Source organism: Corvus brachyrhynchos, unplaced genomic scaffold (genome assembly GCF_000691975.1).
Source record: "Corvus brachyrhynchos isolate BGI_N302 unplaced genomic scaffold, ASM69197v1 scaffold266, whole genome shotgun sequence".
Taxonomy (NCBI): Eukaryota; Metazoa; Chordata; class Aves; order Passeriformes; family Corvidae; genus Corvus; species Corvus brachyrhynchos.
In genome coordinates this window covers 3,163,391-3,177,116 of record NW_008238633.1, presented here as the reverse complement: position 1 = coordinate 3,177,116, position 13,726 = coordinate 3,163,391, and the positions used below count along the sequence as shown (strand labels likewise).

At 40.6% G+C, this 13,726-nt stretch overlaps 1 protein-coding gene across 1 annotated transcript in view; it reads left to right on the top strand.

The window, feature by feature from the left end:
• Positions 1-13,726, top strand: part of IARS (isoleucyl-tRNA synthetase) — an 87,778-nt gene that overhangs the window by 37,663 nt on the left and 36,389 nt on the right. The window contains exons 14-16 of the mRNA XM_008636044.2: positions 6,897-7,023; positions 11,835-11,908; positions 12,230-12,424. Of these exons, the coding sequence (XP_008634266.1) occupies positions 6,897-7,023; positions 11,835-11,908; positions 12,230-12,424 (396 nt within the window). The remainder of the gene's footprint in view (positions 1-6,896; positions 7,024-11,834; positions 11,909-12,229; positions 12,425-13,726) is intronic.

Genomic DNA, 13,726 nt, shown 5'->3' with positions numbered 1-13,726 from the left:
CAGCACTTGATGTAGTGGAAAAATGAGCATCAGTGGAAGGAAAGCAGTGATGGAAGACAGGGACTTCAAAGAAGCCAAACCTTTTGTTCTGGCATCTTCTCACCATTGAAGAATTCAGATGTTGTAATAAAGAGCTTGATGTATGGTTGAAGGTATTATTTTCCTGACTTCCATCACTTAAGCTGTTAGTTCTTGCTGGAAATGCCACCCACAACACATTTGCTGGGAGTGAAGTTAAAGTGTGAGTTTTGCACACACTCCCTGCAGCTCCTGTGTGAGCCCAATTGTCTTCTGTGTCAGTCGAGCACATCAATCTTTGGAGAAGCTTTTGATCCTGGTCATTTTCATCTTTGACCACAAAACTGTTTCCCACCTGTGGAAAGGTGAGATGTGATCAGGAATGATGCCTGTTTGTGTCAGAAACCCTGAGGCTGTGCAGGGGATGGGCTGTGGATCCCATCTGCAATAGAAAGCAAATGTTTATTTTACTAACCTTGTCATTTTTGCTCGGATGAGGAATCTGAGTCTGTAGCAGGGCAACAGAATTTTAAATCATAACAGAACTGTAGAGCAGTGGCAAAAATCCAGTGAGTCCTTTTTCCTCCTTTTGCTGTTTATTTTTTCTAGGAAGTGTCATAGGACATTTTCTTTCTTAGTTTGTTAATATTAATACATTTCATCTGAACAGTTTGAAATGCATGGTGTGTGTAGATTTTTTTCATTTTTCTTTTCTTTAGTATCACCATGCAGTTGTAACTCTTCTTTTGAGTCATCAGTCACACTTTTCTTGCTGGGGAATCGTGAATACAAATGAGATCCTCCCTCTAGTAACAATTGTGATATGTACAGCAACGTGGAGTCACTAGATGGCAACATTTCCCGAGGAAAAATCCAAGTTAGTGGCATTGCCTACAGCAGGAGGTGAAAAAAATTGCTGCAGGGCTAGCCTTGTGTTTGTCTAATTTAGAGAAGGTTTTATTACTGTCTGTTATCAGACATGGTTGAGGATTAGAAGTGAATTTGGAGGCTTGTTCACTGGATTTTGATGGCTTATGTTCTGCTGCACCTTAATTTTGCTGTTTCCTCTTTGAGCCTCTTGTGCAGAGATTGCTGATGATGCCATGAATGCAGAGGTACCTTTTCAGTTCCACTGAAGGGTCACTGAAAGCTTATTTTTTGCTTCAAGGCAAAGCTTAGGAAATAAACATCCCAAATGTCAGTTCACTAAGCAACTCCAGCACTGTTTTCTTGGGCAGCTGATAAATCTGTGACGTGAGCAGTGTGTTGAATGTCTGCCACTGTCACGGGAATGCAAATGTATTTATATATGTGGATTGAAATGGATCCTGAATGTGGATTGAGATGGATCCTGAGTGCTGATGCCCTACAAAAGTACTTTGTGACAGTAAATGTTAGAATATTCCCAAGGAAATTGTGTGGAGAGAAGTGGAAGCTTCACTTCTCCCTGGCTTCGGGCTGCAGGGATTGTTGATAAGATAAGGAATTTTAACAGCAATTAGCAGGGTGCCTGGGTCCTACAAGGGAGATGGAGCAGGGTTTTTAGTGGGAGCGTGTGCCAGAACTGGAGGTCAGGGCTGCGCCGCTGTGTCCGGGTGACGGGGATGCGTCTGCAGCAGCATTGCAGTCACACCACAACGTGGTGGTTGCCATGGGAACCAGGAGAAAAGAGGGAAGAGAAACATTGGGAGATCAAAATGATTGAAAGCCCCTGTTCATTTAGCCCCTGTAAGCTGCACATTAACAGAAAATGCAGCGGTGGAGATAGCCCAGGCTTGTGTGGGGTGCGTGGGGTTGCACCATTCCAGCAGCTTTCCCAGGCTGAGGAGCAGAGGCTGCTGCAGTGGAAATTCTGCCTGGCACACACTGACCTTTCCTCCCTTCCCCTCTCCTCCCTCCTGCCTCCCCCCATGTTTAATTAGGTCCATGATATAGATTGGCGCTAATTAAAGTGTCAAAAGGGCATGAATAGTTGCTTATTTTATCTCCTTGAATTAAAAACCATTAAAAATCAATTTGAGGGCATGTTGAAGGAGGCTTGTTATTAGAGTAAATTAACATAATGGAATTTAAGCCTTTGTCTTCTAAGGGTTGGTTAATGTTTAAAAAAGAAAGCCAAATTCTACACCTAAAATAAACCCCCCAGTTGGTATGCTAGGAATTTAAATAAATCTGTACATATTCAGTTAGATGACAGAGAATAACTACTTCATCACATTTGGTGTTGCCGGTAACAACTCAGCTGTCTTCTGGAAGAGTAACTTTCTCTTTTCCAGACTTAAAACTGATTCCTGATTTCAGGTGGCACTTAAAAAGTTACCAGCTTGCCAAAGGACAGGACAGATCTGGGACCATCCTCTCAGAACCAAAGCTGTATTAAGAGTTCTTTATCTGGTATTAGGTTCCCTACATCACACTACTCAAGGTATTGTTTTGTGTATCAGCTTTATAGTCTTAACTCCTTTAATTAGCAATTATGAAGTAAATCATACCCAGTACATAAAGGTGCTGTGGTTTTGCAGAGAATATTGTGAATAAAGTTAACTGGTGAGAAGAACGATGAAGAGTGAGAAAGGATTAGTCTGTCTTTATGCAGTATCTTAAACAGCTTTTAATGATGATAAAACACGAGGCTTGTGCAGGGGCAGTGTTTTATTTTGGCAGTGCTGCTTGTGTTTACAGAAAAGAGGGATGGTGCTGCTTTGAGACAGTTCCTGCACCCTGTGACTGGGGCACGGTGAGGCAGCTCAGAGCACATCTGAGCTCTCAGATGGAATAATAAGCCGAGTTCACTATTTGCAATTGTGTTATGAGCACAAGAAATATGCTTCAAAATATATATACAGAAAAGGAACAGATGTCTTAATCCTTTTAATAAGTTTTCTTCTGGATTATGTAATAATTTAGAATATTTTTTTATTTGCATCCTGTACATTTTTCCTCTGGAGACAAGTCAGAAAGCAAATTTATTTATTTTAATTGATGCTGTTCCTTGAGTATTTATTGGTGCTGGGCTCAGCCCATGGTAGCTCACTGTCAGCAGACCCAATCCTGCTCTAGGATTGAAGGTGGTCTCTAATTGCCATTTTCAAATCCATGCCCACATTGCTCATGTGGCTTGGGTGCTGAGTGGTGCATAGACTTAGAAAGCAAAGTAGATGGTTCCTGTTGTAATGAGTTAATAAATGTTGTTAAAAGGCTGGGTTTTGCTGTGCTCTTCATGGGGTTTTTTGGCTTGTCAAATGGAATTTTTATTTTAGACACTAAGAAAATGAGTAGCTACCAAGAAAGGATGTGGGAGTTGACTGTGCAGAGGACTTAGCAATGCATGAATTTAGCAAAACCCCACATCTGCTTCAAAAATAGGAACAGTCAGTCAAAAATGGACACGGAAATTTGCAGCAAATGAATAATTTTTATTATCTCTAACTGGTATGATAGAGTTTTGATGTTGGGAAAGTAAGATAGACATGAGCATTCAAACACGTCGGAGCTGATGTACTTTGATTCAACATCTTCCCAATATATGATTTGGCAAAGCAATATTTATTCCTTTGTGTTATGAAGTTCAGTTCCCTTAGCTTTCCAGCTGCTGCAGTGTCTGCATCCTGAAGTTTATTTAGTGCCCTGTCCTGGGTGCCAAGAGGAGAAATTGCAATTGTCCCACACTGTTCCACACCCATGAATCAAGAGCTCCCTGACCTGCTGAGACAGCAGTCTCCTTAACCTTGCTAAGTGTCAGAGAAAGAAGTATGAAATCCTATCTGTGTCATTTTGCAGAGAAATTTGAAGGTCAAACACATTGTAGGCCAGTTGGGAAATAAAAAAATCGTGTTTCTCACAGCTCAGTTTGAGGAGCTGCAGCACGATGGCTTCAGGAGAGACGTGGCTGCTTTTGATTTTGCAGCCCCATGGAACTGTTGGGAGCTGGGGCTTGATCTTTTCTGAGATGTGAAGGTGTCCAGTGCCAGTCCAGGGGGCTCTGAACGGGTAGAACTGGGCACCTTCTGGTCACACCCAACTGCAAACTCAGTGGTCATTTTTTTGATGGATGTGAGATTAAACATGAAAAACATTGCACTGGCATACTGGGAGAGGGTTTTTCATTTATCTTCCAGCTGCTTTGTGTAGATGGAAAAGTAAAAAAATGCTTCCTCAACTAATATATGCCTGTGGCAAGATGGTGTCTTAATGAAAATTCAACAGGTGAGCTATACCAAGAAAATACCTAAGAGTAGGATTAAAAGAAACTAAAAAACCTCTATAAGAACACTAACCTGGAACTGCTGTAAATAAAGATCAGGTGTTAGTAACAGCACCATTGAGGATGCTCTTTTTTCACAGCCTAATCAAATATTTACGTAGAAGGTACCTCTGATTTTATTTTTTCCCCTTATGATATGTAGGTAAGTGTTAAACTGAGATATCTGGAGCTAAATCGAGTGAGAATAAGTAGAAGAAATGGGCTCCAGACTTGAAGGACTGCGCCTGGCATGGCTGTTCCTGCTCTAGATCCCTTTTCCAGCTTGATCCCAGCTGGAGGCTGTGTCTGCCCTTGGGCAGCACCCATGGGCAGCATCTCTGCAGTGGCAAAACCCAACTGCTTTAAGTAACACTTCCTTTGAGTGATGGGCTCAGAATGTGTGTGAGACACAAACTCTTTCTATTTGATTTGATGGCTGTGTCAGTGTTATTCCTGTGTTGTTCCTCTACAGAGCCATAGATCATTGTTGCAAATGTGGCTCATAGGAGATGAAGTGGTTTGTGTTTTATGTTCCACTGAAAACTGGCAGCAGGGTCAGACAATTTTACCAGAAGAGGTAAATTACATGCTTTCATAGCTCAGAGAGAGAGATCACACCACATACATTTTTGTGGTTAATGTCCACTTTGGGGATAAAATTAATTTTTCATGTGTGTTTTGAGGAGGCAGAGTTGAAACTCTTAGCATTTTAATGTCATTGGAGGATTGTCTCAGCCTCTAGCTATGTTAAATGGGACTAATAATTTCAGCTAATCAGTGTCTAACAACTTCTGAAAAATGGAAACTAGTTTAGGAGTGATGTAAAGAGAAGTTTTCCACATTAGTGGAATGTTGGGCAAATGCTAATGAACTTTGTACAGTTTCCACTTGTGTTTGGAGAGAGGGTCTCCTAAGGTCACCACAGAAAGTTAATAGTAACGAGTCCCACGCTGAACCAAATCGGGAAAGCCTGTATACATTTCTAAATTTCAAAGCAGGGCTACAGATGTCATGTGAAACATGAGTCACTGAGTTTGTTTAAAATTTTTTTATATTAGATTTTTGTTCAAGAAGTGTTACAGGAGAGACAACTTTGCAGCTGAAAGTAACTCCAGAAATAGCGAGGGAAGCTGTGGAACTTCAGGCTGATATTTGGTGAGGCTTTTAAGGGTAGTTTTTATCCACTTGAGACAACATTGGCATCACGAAGCCTTTAGATCTCCACATGGCTTCATCATGGGTAAAACTTTTAAAAGCCAGTAGCTTTTCTTTTCATCAATAGTTTGCTTTTTTTTTTGTTCACACTTATTTCATAAACCTCCTGCTGCTGGGCCAAATCCTACCTCAATGTGTCATGTGAATCCATTCTTTTAATTTTTCCTGTAAAGGAACCTTTCATCTTTGTTACTCTTGGGACTGATCTGTGATTAAAAATCTTCAAAAAGAAATACTTGACAAGAGGACCAAGAGCTTCAGACAGAAAGATGGAAGAGACCCTCTGTGCTTTGTAGCTTGGCTGCTCCCCCTTTAGAAACTGTGGCTCTCCTAATCCAGCTCAGACTTTGGGAAGGGCCTTTTTAGTTAGACTGGAAAAACAAACCCAGCAAAACTTGCCATGGTTTGCTCAGTAACTGTTCCAGAGCTCCTTTATTGTTGTGTGCTGCTCATTCACAGCTTCTGTGTTTCTGACAGTGTCTTGAGGTTGCTCTTTCTGTGAGTTTCATTTGAGTTTGGTCTTTTTAAATGCACCTTTAGGCAAGAAGGGAGCATATTGTTGACCATAAAACCCATTGCTTTTCTTCATCTACACATAATCATTGGATAAATAGTTAATTGTTTACATCCTGAGAAAAAACTAATGGTTCTAATCAAACCACCAGGCCACTTAGCACAACCAGGAACCTTGCAGGGCATGGGGTTCTGGCGTTAACCTTTGAGCTCTAAGACACTTCCACACAATGAAAACTTGTCTTTAACATCCCTCAGTGCCCATTAGTGCTCAAAATGAGGTTTTAGCAAGCATTGATAGGGTTCTGTGGTTGGGGGGCATGTTTTGTTTCTTAACTGGGTAATTCAAAGTGAGATGATCAACAGCTTGGAAAGGATTTTTTGTATGATCTATCAACCTGAGTAATGTGCATGTACCTGGATGCCCACACATAATCCAAAGTGCCTTTTCACGTTATTGCTCCAGGCTTTTCACTCTTGGGAATATCATTCAACACCAAAATCAGTGGCTGTTCTGTTTTCTATATGTAATTTAAATAGTTGTGTTGTGATCACCCTTAGCCATAATCCTCCACTATTGGACTGTCCTGAGGACTTTTGGCCATTGTTTCAGCCCTAATGAATCTATTTTATGTTGCACATGTTTTCCTGAGTTACTTTATAGTAAAATAAGCATGGTGTTGTTCACTTCTGTAGCTTACTGGGGATCAGAAGAAGGCACTGTTGTGTTTTTTGGCAGCACCTCCACAGGCCTTGCAGCAGCCAGTGCTGTAACACTGCTTTAAGTCATATCAATGCTGAAGTGAACTTTTTTGATGGATGAAATCGAATATGTAACCAATTCTTACCAGCTTTCTTTTAAGTGGAGCATAGTGCCATATTAATCCTTTTGTTATTTTTGGCACAGGGTTCCAGATTTCGTGAGGGAGAAGCGCTTTGGGAACTGGCTGAAGGATGCCCGGGACTGGGCCATCTCTCGGAACCGCTACTGGGGGACCCCCATCCCTCTGTGGGTCAGCGAGGATTTGGAAGAGGTGAGTGAGGAAATGAAAGGTCCCATTGCCAGAAAAGTCTTTCTGTACTTGTTTGCTTATTTTGGTGTATCTTTGGCTGCTGCAGTCTGAAGTTCTGTTAACGGGTTTTAGCAGCGTATCTGTATAACCCATCTGTATGTGTATAATAGGTGACAGATCTGTGCATATTTATGGGTGTGTTTGTGTGCCTGTACAGGTTTGCTTTGCCTTTGCTTGAGAACTGCAGGCAAATTTTCTTGGTTTTTACATTAAAATTAATCTTGCCTTTTCCCAGAAGAGTTTGAAGTGATGGCAAATCTAAAGAAAATAATAAATGCAGTGAGACAATGGCAAGGAGGGGATTTTTCTTTTTTTTTTTTTTTTTGGTAACTCCTTTAAGTCTCCTTTTGAAATTCTGGTGGTTGGTTACTTCAAGCCAAATGAGTTGCTGAAGGCATAAAAGCAAGTCCACCACAGCAGAACAGTGAAGATACATATTTGTAGTGCCACAAATGTGAGTGTAGCAGACTGTAAAAATATGAATCTAGTGGAATGATGAAAATGCATAATGGGAGTGCTAGAAATGAGCTTTGTCAAGTTGTAAGGTACCCTGCATTGGTAGCACGATGCAGAGGGCATGAGTGCACACACAATTTTGATGGTTTTAAAGCTCTTTCTGAAGGCAAAATGGGTTAGGGGTTTTTTGTGTGTTGTTTTCCTTGTTATTTCTATTTATTATTTGCGTTGGGTTAGTTCCATTAGACACATGTGATAAGCCTTCCTCATGCTGGAGGTAGAAAATGGTAATCAGGGTCAGGATGTCCATGGAAGGTAAATACTGGTGGCAGCATCCCAAACCTTTATTTTTATCTGTCTTGATTTGAAAAAGTTTTAATCTTCATTTTAGACCTGAAAGACCTGGAGTAGGAAAACATCTGCTAGAGAAGTATTTTATGATCTTAAACTTGCTATTGCTTAGATGTGCACCATAAAGCATTTTTTATTTCCTTTTCACTGGGAATCTTGGGAGATAGAGGGAGGGAGATACTCCTGCAATTAGGATTTAAGTATCTAAGAAAGCCTTGGCATTGGATTCTATTTATGCTGAGAGTGTGTTTGTAAATTACTGACAAACCAAGTGCTTCTGTCTCTCATATAACAGTTAGAGTTTAGTTTGAAGACTGACAATTTATATATACACACTTTTTTCACATTCATCCAACATTTCTAAGCCCCTTTTTTGATATAACAATTTTTTTTTTAGGTAATAAAAAGGCTTTCAGTTTTGTGCCTGGGTATTTCATTCTACAGCTGAAAAGGATTGTGTAAAGGTTTCATTACTTCCACTTCCTGCCTCTAATAATATTGCATTTTCTGTCCAGTCTCCCATATCTGTACTCCTGTGTGTACAGATTTTTTTTGCTTTTCTAGGTTTGATTTGTTAGTTTTTAATAACAAAATGATGTCTAACTTGGAAGATTGACCTTTCCTTTGAAAAGAGCTGCAAATACTCCTCAGGGCTCGGTGTTCTGAATAACGATGGAAATACCAACAGGTCTATTATTTCTATCCATAGATGTTACACATTTCTGTTTGTTCCAGTCTGAATATTGTGCTTTAACAGCTGAGTACAGCTTCTGAACCAAGCTAAATTTCAAGTTAGGTTTCTTTTTTTTTTTTTTGAATATTCACTCTCTTTTTATGCTTGTGAGATACAGCTTGAAAAACAAATACCACTGGAACTGATGTGGAACTTAAAGCTTAGGTGACATCTGCTCTCCCAGTAATGATATTCCCTCAGAATTCCCAGTTCTACTGCAGCCTGGTGCCGTGTGGGATTGCAGAGCAGCCTCTTCATGTCTTGCTCTCAGAAGAACACTTTGTTGCACACGATTATGCTTTGCATATTAAAACCTGGAGAAGTAATAGCAATTCCTTATTTAATATACAGCAAGGTGAATTAATTGGTATTAAAGTGAATTTTATTACAAATCAATAACTGGTTTCGCAGAGTTTTATTTTAGTTTTCTTTTAGCATAATTATCAGGTAGAGACACATAATGGAAGTTAAGTTTTGAAGCTTGTGTTTATTGCCATATTTTTGCAGACAGTTTATCATTTTAAGCTTTCAAATTCCAATGATTTCCTCAGTGGAGGAACACATCTCATTTGGATTAGATAATAAAATTTTTGATATAACACCCAAGTTGGTAAAGCAGACGTGGGCTCATTTTATAGGACTTGCATACAAATTACAGAGTTCACTCTTCAGTGATGTTGTGGAAGTTCTCTGATTGTTTCCTGGCCTGTCACTCATGGTAACCCTGCCCTAGGCTGGCTGCCCTCAGTCTTGCCCAGCAGAGTGAGAGGGCTCTGGCTCTGCTCTCCTGAGGGTGAGGGAACCTCTCTCCAGGTGCATTTTTGGGCTGCTTTGAGGCTGCATTAGGCCACTTCTGGCCGACTGTTGCAGTCATTTCTTCTCTATTTAATATTCATGAGATGCTTTCTGGAAATCCCAGAATGTCTTTCTGACACACTATGCAGGCTTCTTCCTTTCTGTGGGCACTCATTACTCCTCAGTTGAGGTACTGAACAGAGCTGAAATGGCAAACCCACAAAAACAAGCATTTTTATTTAGGAGGGACTGCAGGGCTCTGCCACAGGAACATCGAGTTCCACAAATGCTGCTGGGGGTGGCTTTCTCTTTCTACTGATGTGGTTAATCCTGGATCTAATGTTCATTTTGTTAGCAGGGGTTAACTTTGACCTCTGGTTTCACGTTGGGTCTTGGAGGTGCTGAAACAGGGTTGAGCAGCCCCCAGTCCCCGTCTGTTTGTTGCAGTCTTTGCTGCTGTGCAGTGTTGGTAGAGCTGGTTTTGTAGCTGATGTGAACCATAACATGGAAGAGGAGCTAATGCCTGGTAGGGAGAGGGCCCAGGCTGTGAGAGCAGCCATGGCTCCCGAAGGGATGCTCCAGAGCAGAAGCTTTAATTGGAGAGCACAAGCCTGTGTGTTCCTTGCAGAAACGAGTGGGTGCGGCCTAATGAGGGATGGAATTTGATTAGCATCTGTTTGCTGCATTCTCCCCTTGCCTTTCAGTATCTAATGAGCTCCCCTTGGGACCGAGGGGCTCCTTCCTTCTGCCTTGGATAGAGGCAGTCTTATTCAGTGGGGGGAGATCCGTGTTCCTCTGAGGGTTGGTGGATTTTTCATGTGAACTTTGGTTTATTTCTTCCGTGAGTGATTTCTGGGTGCAGTTCTGCATCAATATTCAGGATTTTACTTCAGCATTGAAGTACTTGTTCAAAAAGCACCAAGTAATGAGCAGCTTTTCTCCCAGAGCTTAGTGTCAAAGTGTATTCAGATATAAAGGTTAGTGAAGGTAAAGTAATTGGTGTATCCAAGGGCATTTTTTACCCATTTCTCTATTAATACCTTTTCTTCCTCCAGCAGTGCTGAACTAAGCACCTGCTGCTGCTCACTTGAGCCTGTGTGTTTGCTTATGGGGCCGCACGAATGAAGAATAGATCTCAGTTAAAAATAGTTTGTTGATGAAGATGTATTTTTACCTGGGATCAATCTCCCAGTGTAGTTTGTGTGCATTCTGCAGGCTGTTGTACCTGGCTGGTGGAATCATTGTCCTGCCTCACTTCCTTTCAGAAAAAAAGACAGATAAGTAATGAAAATTTGCATTTCCAAAGTACTCTAACAGTAGAAGATGGTGATTAGTAGTGCAGATCAGCACTTGAATCAGACTGGGAAAATCATGTCTTAAAACCCAAATCATACTGAGTTTCTGTCTTCTCTGTAATTCATGACAGTTTTTTGGAGTTAAATGCACCAAAACCTTTTAGTTAGTCACAATTTCCATGTGTATACATATGCATATGTTTAAGACTAGCTATAGGAATTGAGCACTGCTCTGATTTTTTGTATCTTGAGAGCAACTTAGAAAGTTACTTCATATGAAAAATGTCTGGCCTATTTACAGCTTCATTATGGTGCTACATTTAACTCCTTCCCTGTCAGATCTGTCAAACCCTGGGGTTTTTCCATGGCACTTCTAAATGGGGCTGATGGCATGTGGGACAGCATCTCCAAAATCCAGGCCTGTACTGCAGCTTGTGGCTCGTGAGTCCTGGCAGATGAGAGAGGCCACAGGGCTGTGGGAGGGCTCAACTTGACTAAAAACTAAAGCAAAGAAAGCTTTGCTTTTCTGCTTCTCTCATAGAGTTTTTCAGAATCATTGTTTCATGATGTCAGTGCAAGTCTGGTGTGGAAATTTGCATTTTTCTTAAGAGTTTGATGCAACAAAACCAAGAAAATTCTTTCTTAGCAACCTCTTTGGTAGCTGTGACACTTTCTTCACTTTAAATAAAAAGCCTTTAATATGTACAATTTAATGTACCTGGGATGGAACACTTATGGATAATGAGCTGCTTACTTTAGGGGAGGAGCCTGGGATCTGAAACTCCTATTTGTATAAAAGTCAGTCATTGAATTTTCAGGGGTTGTTGGTTGTGGCTTGTTTGAAGAAGCCCCCCTGCCCCCAAAATCCCACATTTTTTGGTAACCTGCCAAGATTCTGCTGCTTCCAAGTCTCCAGTTCTTGTAACATGAGTTGTATTAAATCAGAGCAGTGGTCTCTAACATCATTTAGTGCTGTGTTAGATTTAGGAAGGAGATCCTTGCACAAAATTTTTATTGTTTTTTCAGCTCTGTCAGCTACTACTGGAGATTCTGACTGACCTATAGGTCTTCTGTCTGATGTTAGAAAAAAAATTGCTACTGTGTGCAAATAACTGGCTAAATTTCCTGAATTTCTTAAACAGGTGGTTTGTGTTGGTTCAGTGGCAGAACTGGAAGAGCTGTGTGGAGTGAAAGTCACAGATCTCCATCGAGAAAGGTGGGTCAGAGACCCTTCACTGGGTATTAGAAATAGATGAGCAGACATAAAAAAAAATTGGGTTTTTTTCCCAAACAGATTTAGAGAAAATAAAAAAGTTGTAACAGGACTTGTGATTAAGACACATAAATTCCATTTTTTTTCTGTCTTGAACACTGTTAATATAAAAATTACAGAGATTGCGCAAAGGAAATGCTGAGCTTTTTGAAGAGTCATTAAAACAAAAGCCAAAACTGCTGTCATCCTAATCTACCAGCATAACATGAACCTCTCCTAACTGTTGGTTTTGTGTGGGGTTCCTGGGTGGTTTTGTCCCCACAGCGTTGACCAGCTGAGCATCCCGTCGCGCTGTGGGAAGGGCTCCCTGCGCCGCGTGCCCGAGGTGTTTGACTGCTGGTTTGAGAGTGGCAGCATGCCCTATGCCCAGGTGCACTACCCCTTTGAGAACAAGAGGGAGCTCGAGGATGCTTTCCCTGCTGACTTCATCGCTGAGGGCATCGACCAGACACGAGGATGGTAATTTTCTGCCACTTTGTTATGTGAGGTTATTGCCTTGTGTCTTAACATTTCAATGCTTAAATATACTTTCATAATTGATATATTTATTTAACAGCGTTTTATAATAGTTAATGCATTTATTTCAGTACTTTTATATCTTTAATGCTATGCAGGTAAGTGTATAATTAGTTTTTTAAACTAAAACATGAGGTAGCCTAAAGCTTGGTGACAAAAAAGTTGTTGTAGGAATACAGTGTTAGCAAGAAATCTTCCCAGCTCTTGTGGAAAACATCATTAGGTAACAGGGCACATCTTTGGCCTGGTACGGAAAAATCAGCTGAATTATCACAGAACTGGAGTTACCTTCTAGAGACAGAGCTGCAACTGAGTCAGCTGAAATGGAAGGCAGTGTTTTGAACATTTCAAGCCAATGCATAGCCTGGAAATTTTTATTCCAAGACTAAATCTGAATTTTGGGTTTATAGGAGTGCAGAAAAAAATTAAGTCAGACATTATGTTGTTAACAATTTACAGCTTACAAAAAAAATTTTCACATTTCTTAGCTGTAAACTTCATCTGCTTCTTTCACTCTGGATAATTACTTTTCCATCATTGGTGAAAATTTTTCTCTGATTTTCTGTGGTTAATGTTCTCATACATACTTGTATGCCTACATACAGTTGTAGTTTTAGCATTGCAGAGTATTTAGTCCATGTTTGAAGTTTGAGGTTGACTGCGAAAATGGACAGATTAAGATGAATTCTTGTGTTTTCTGGATTAGTGAGTTTCACTGTGTCCAAGCAGAACTTTTCCATCCAGTAACTTGAGGTATTAGAGCTAAATGAATTCCTCTGGAATACAGCTGGCACTTCCCTTTGCCCACTCCTCTACTCCCCCAACAAACCAAGAAACCAGAGCAGGCAGGATGCCAAATACAACTAAATTTATGATTGCAGTGAAATGTCTTCACTTTTCAACCCCTTAATTGTGTTGCAAAAAATTAGCTACTACCTCAGTATACAATCAGATACTGTTGGGTAGCAAAAGGAGGATAAAAACTTAATTTTTCCTCTTTAATATCTGGAAAAAAATTAGAAAATAGTGCTTTTTTCTTCTTTTTTAATGGAAGAACTCAGGATAAAGACATTTGGTGTGAGCCCTCAGACTTGTGTGCCCTAGTCAGGGTGCAAGAGGAGACTTCCCTTTTGCAGTCTGGGGTAGATTCCTTTTTGCTCTTAACATCACTATAAGAGTTTCTGGGAGTCTTACCCAGAGCCAGGTGTGTTTCACCTGTCTGTGGTGGGAAATCAAAACAGCTGC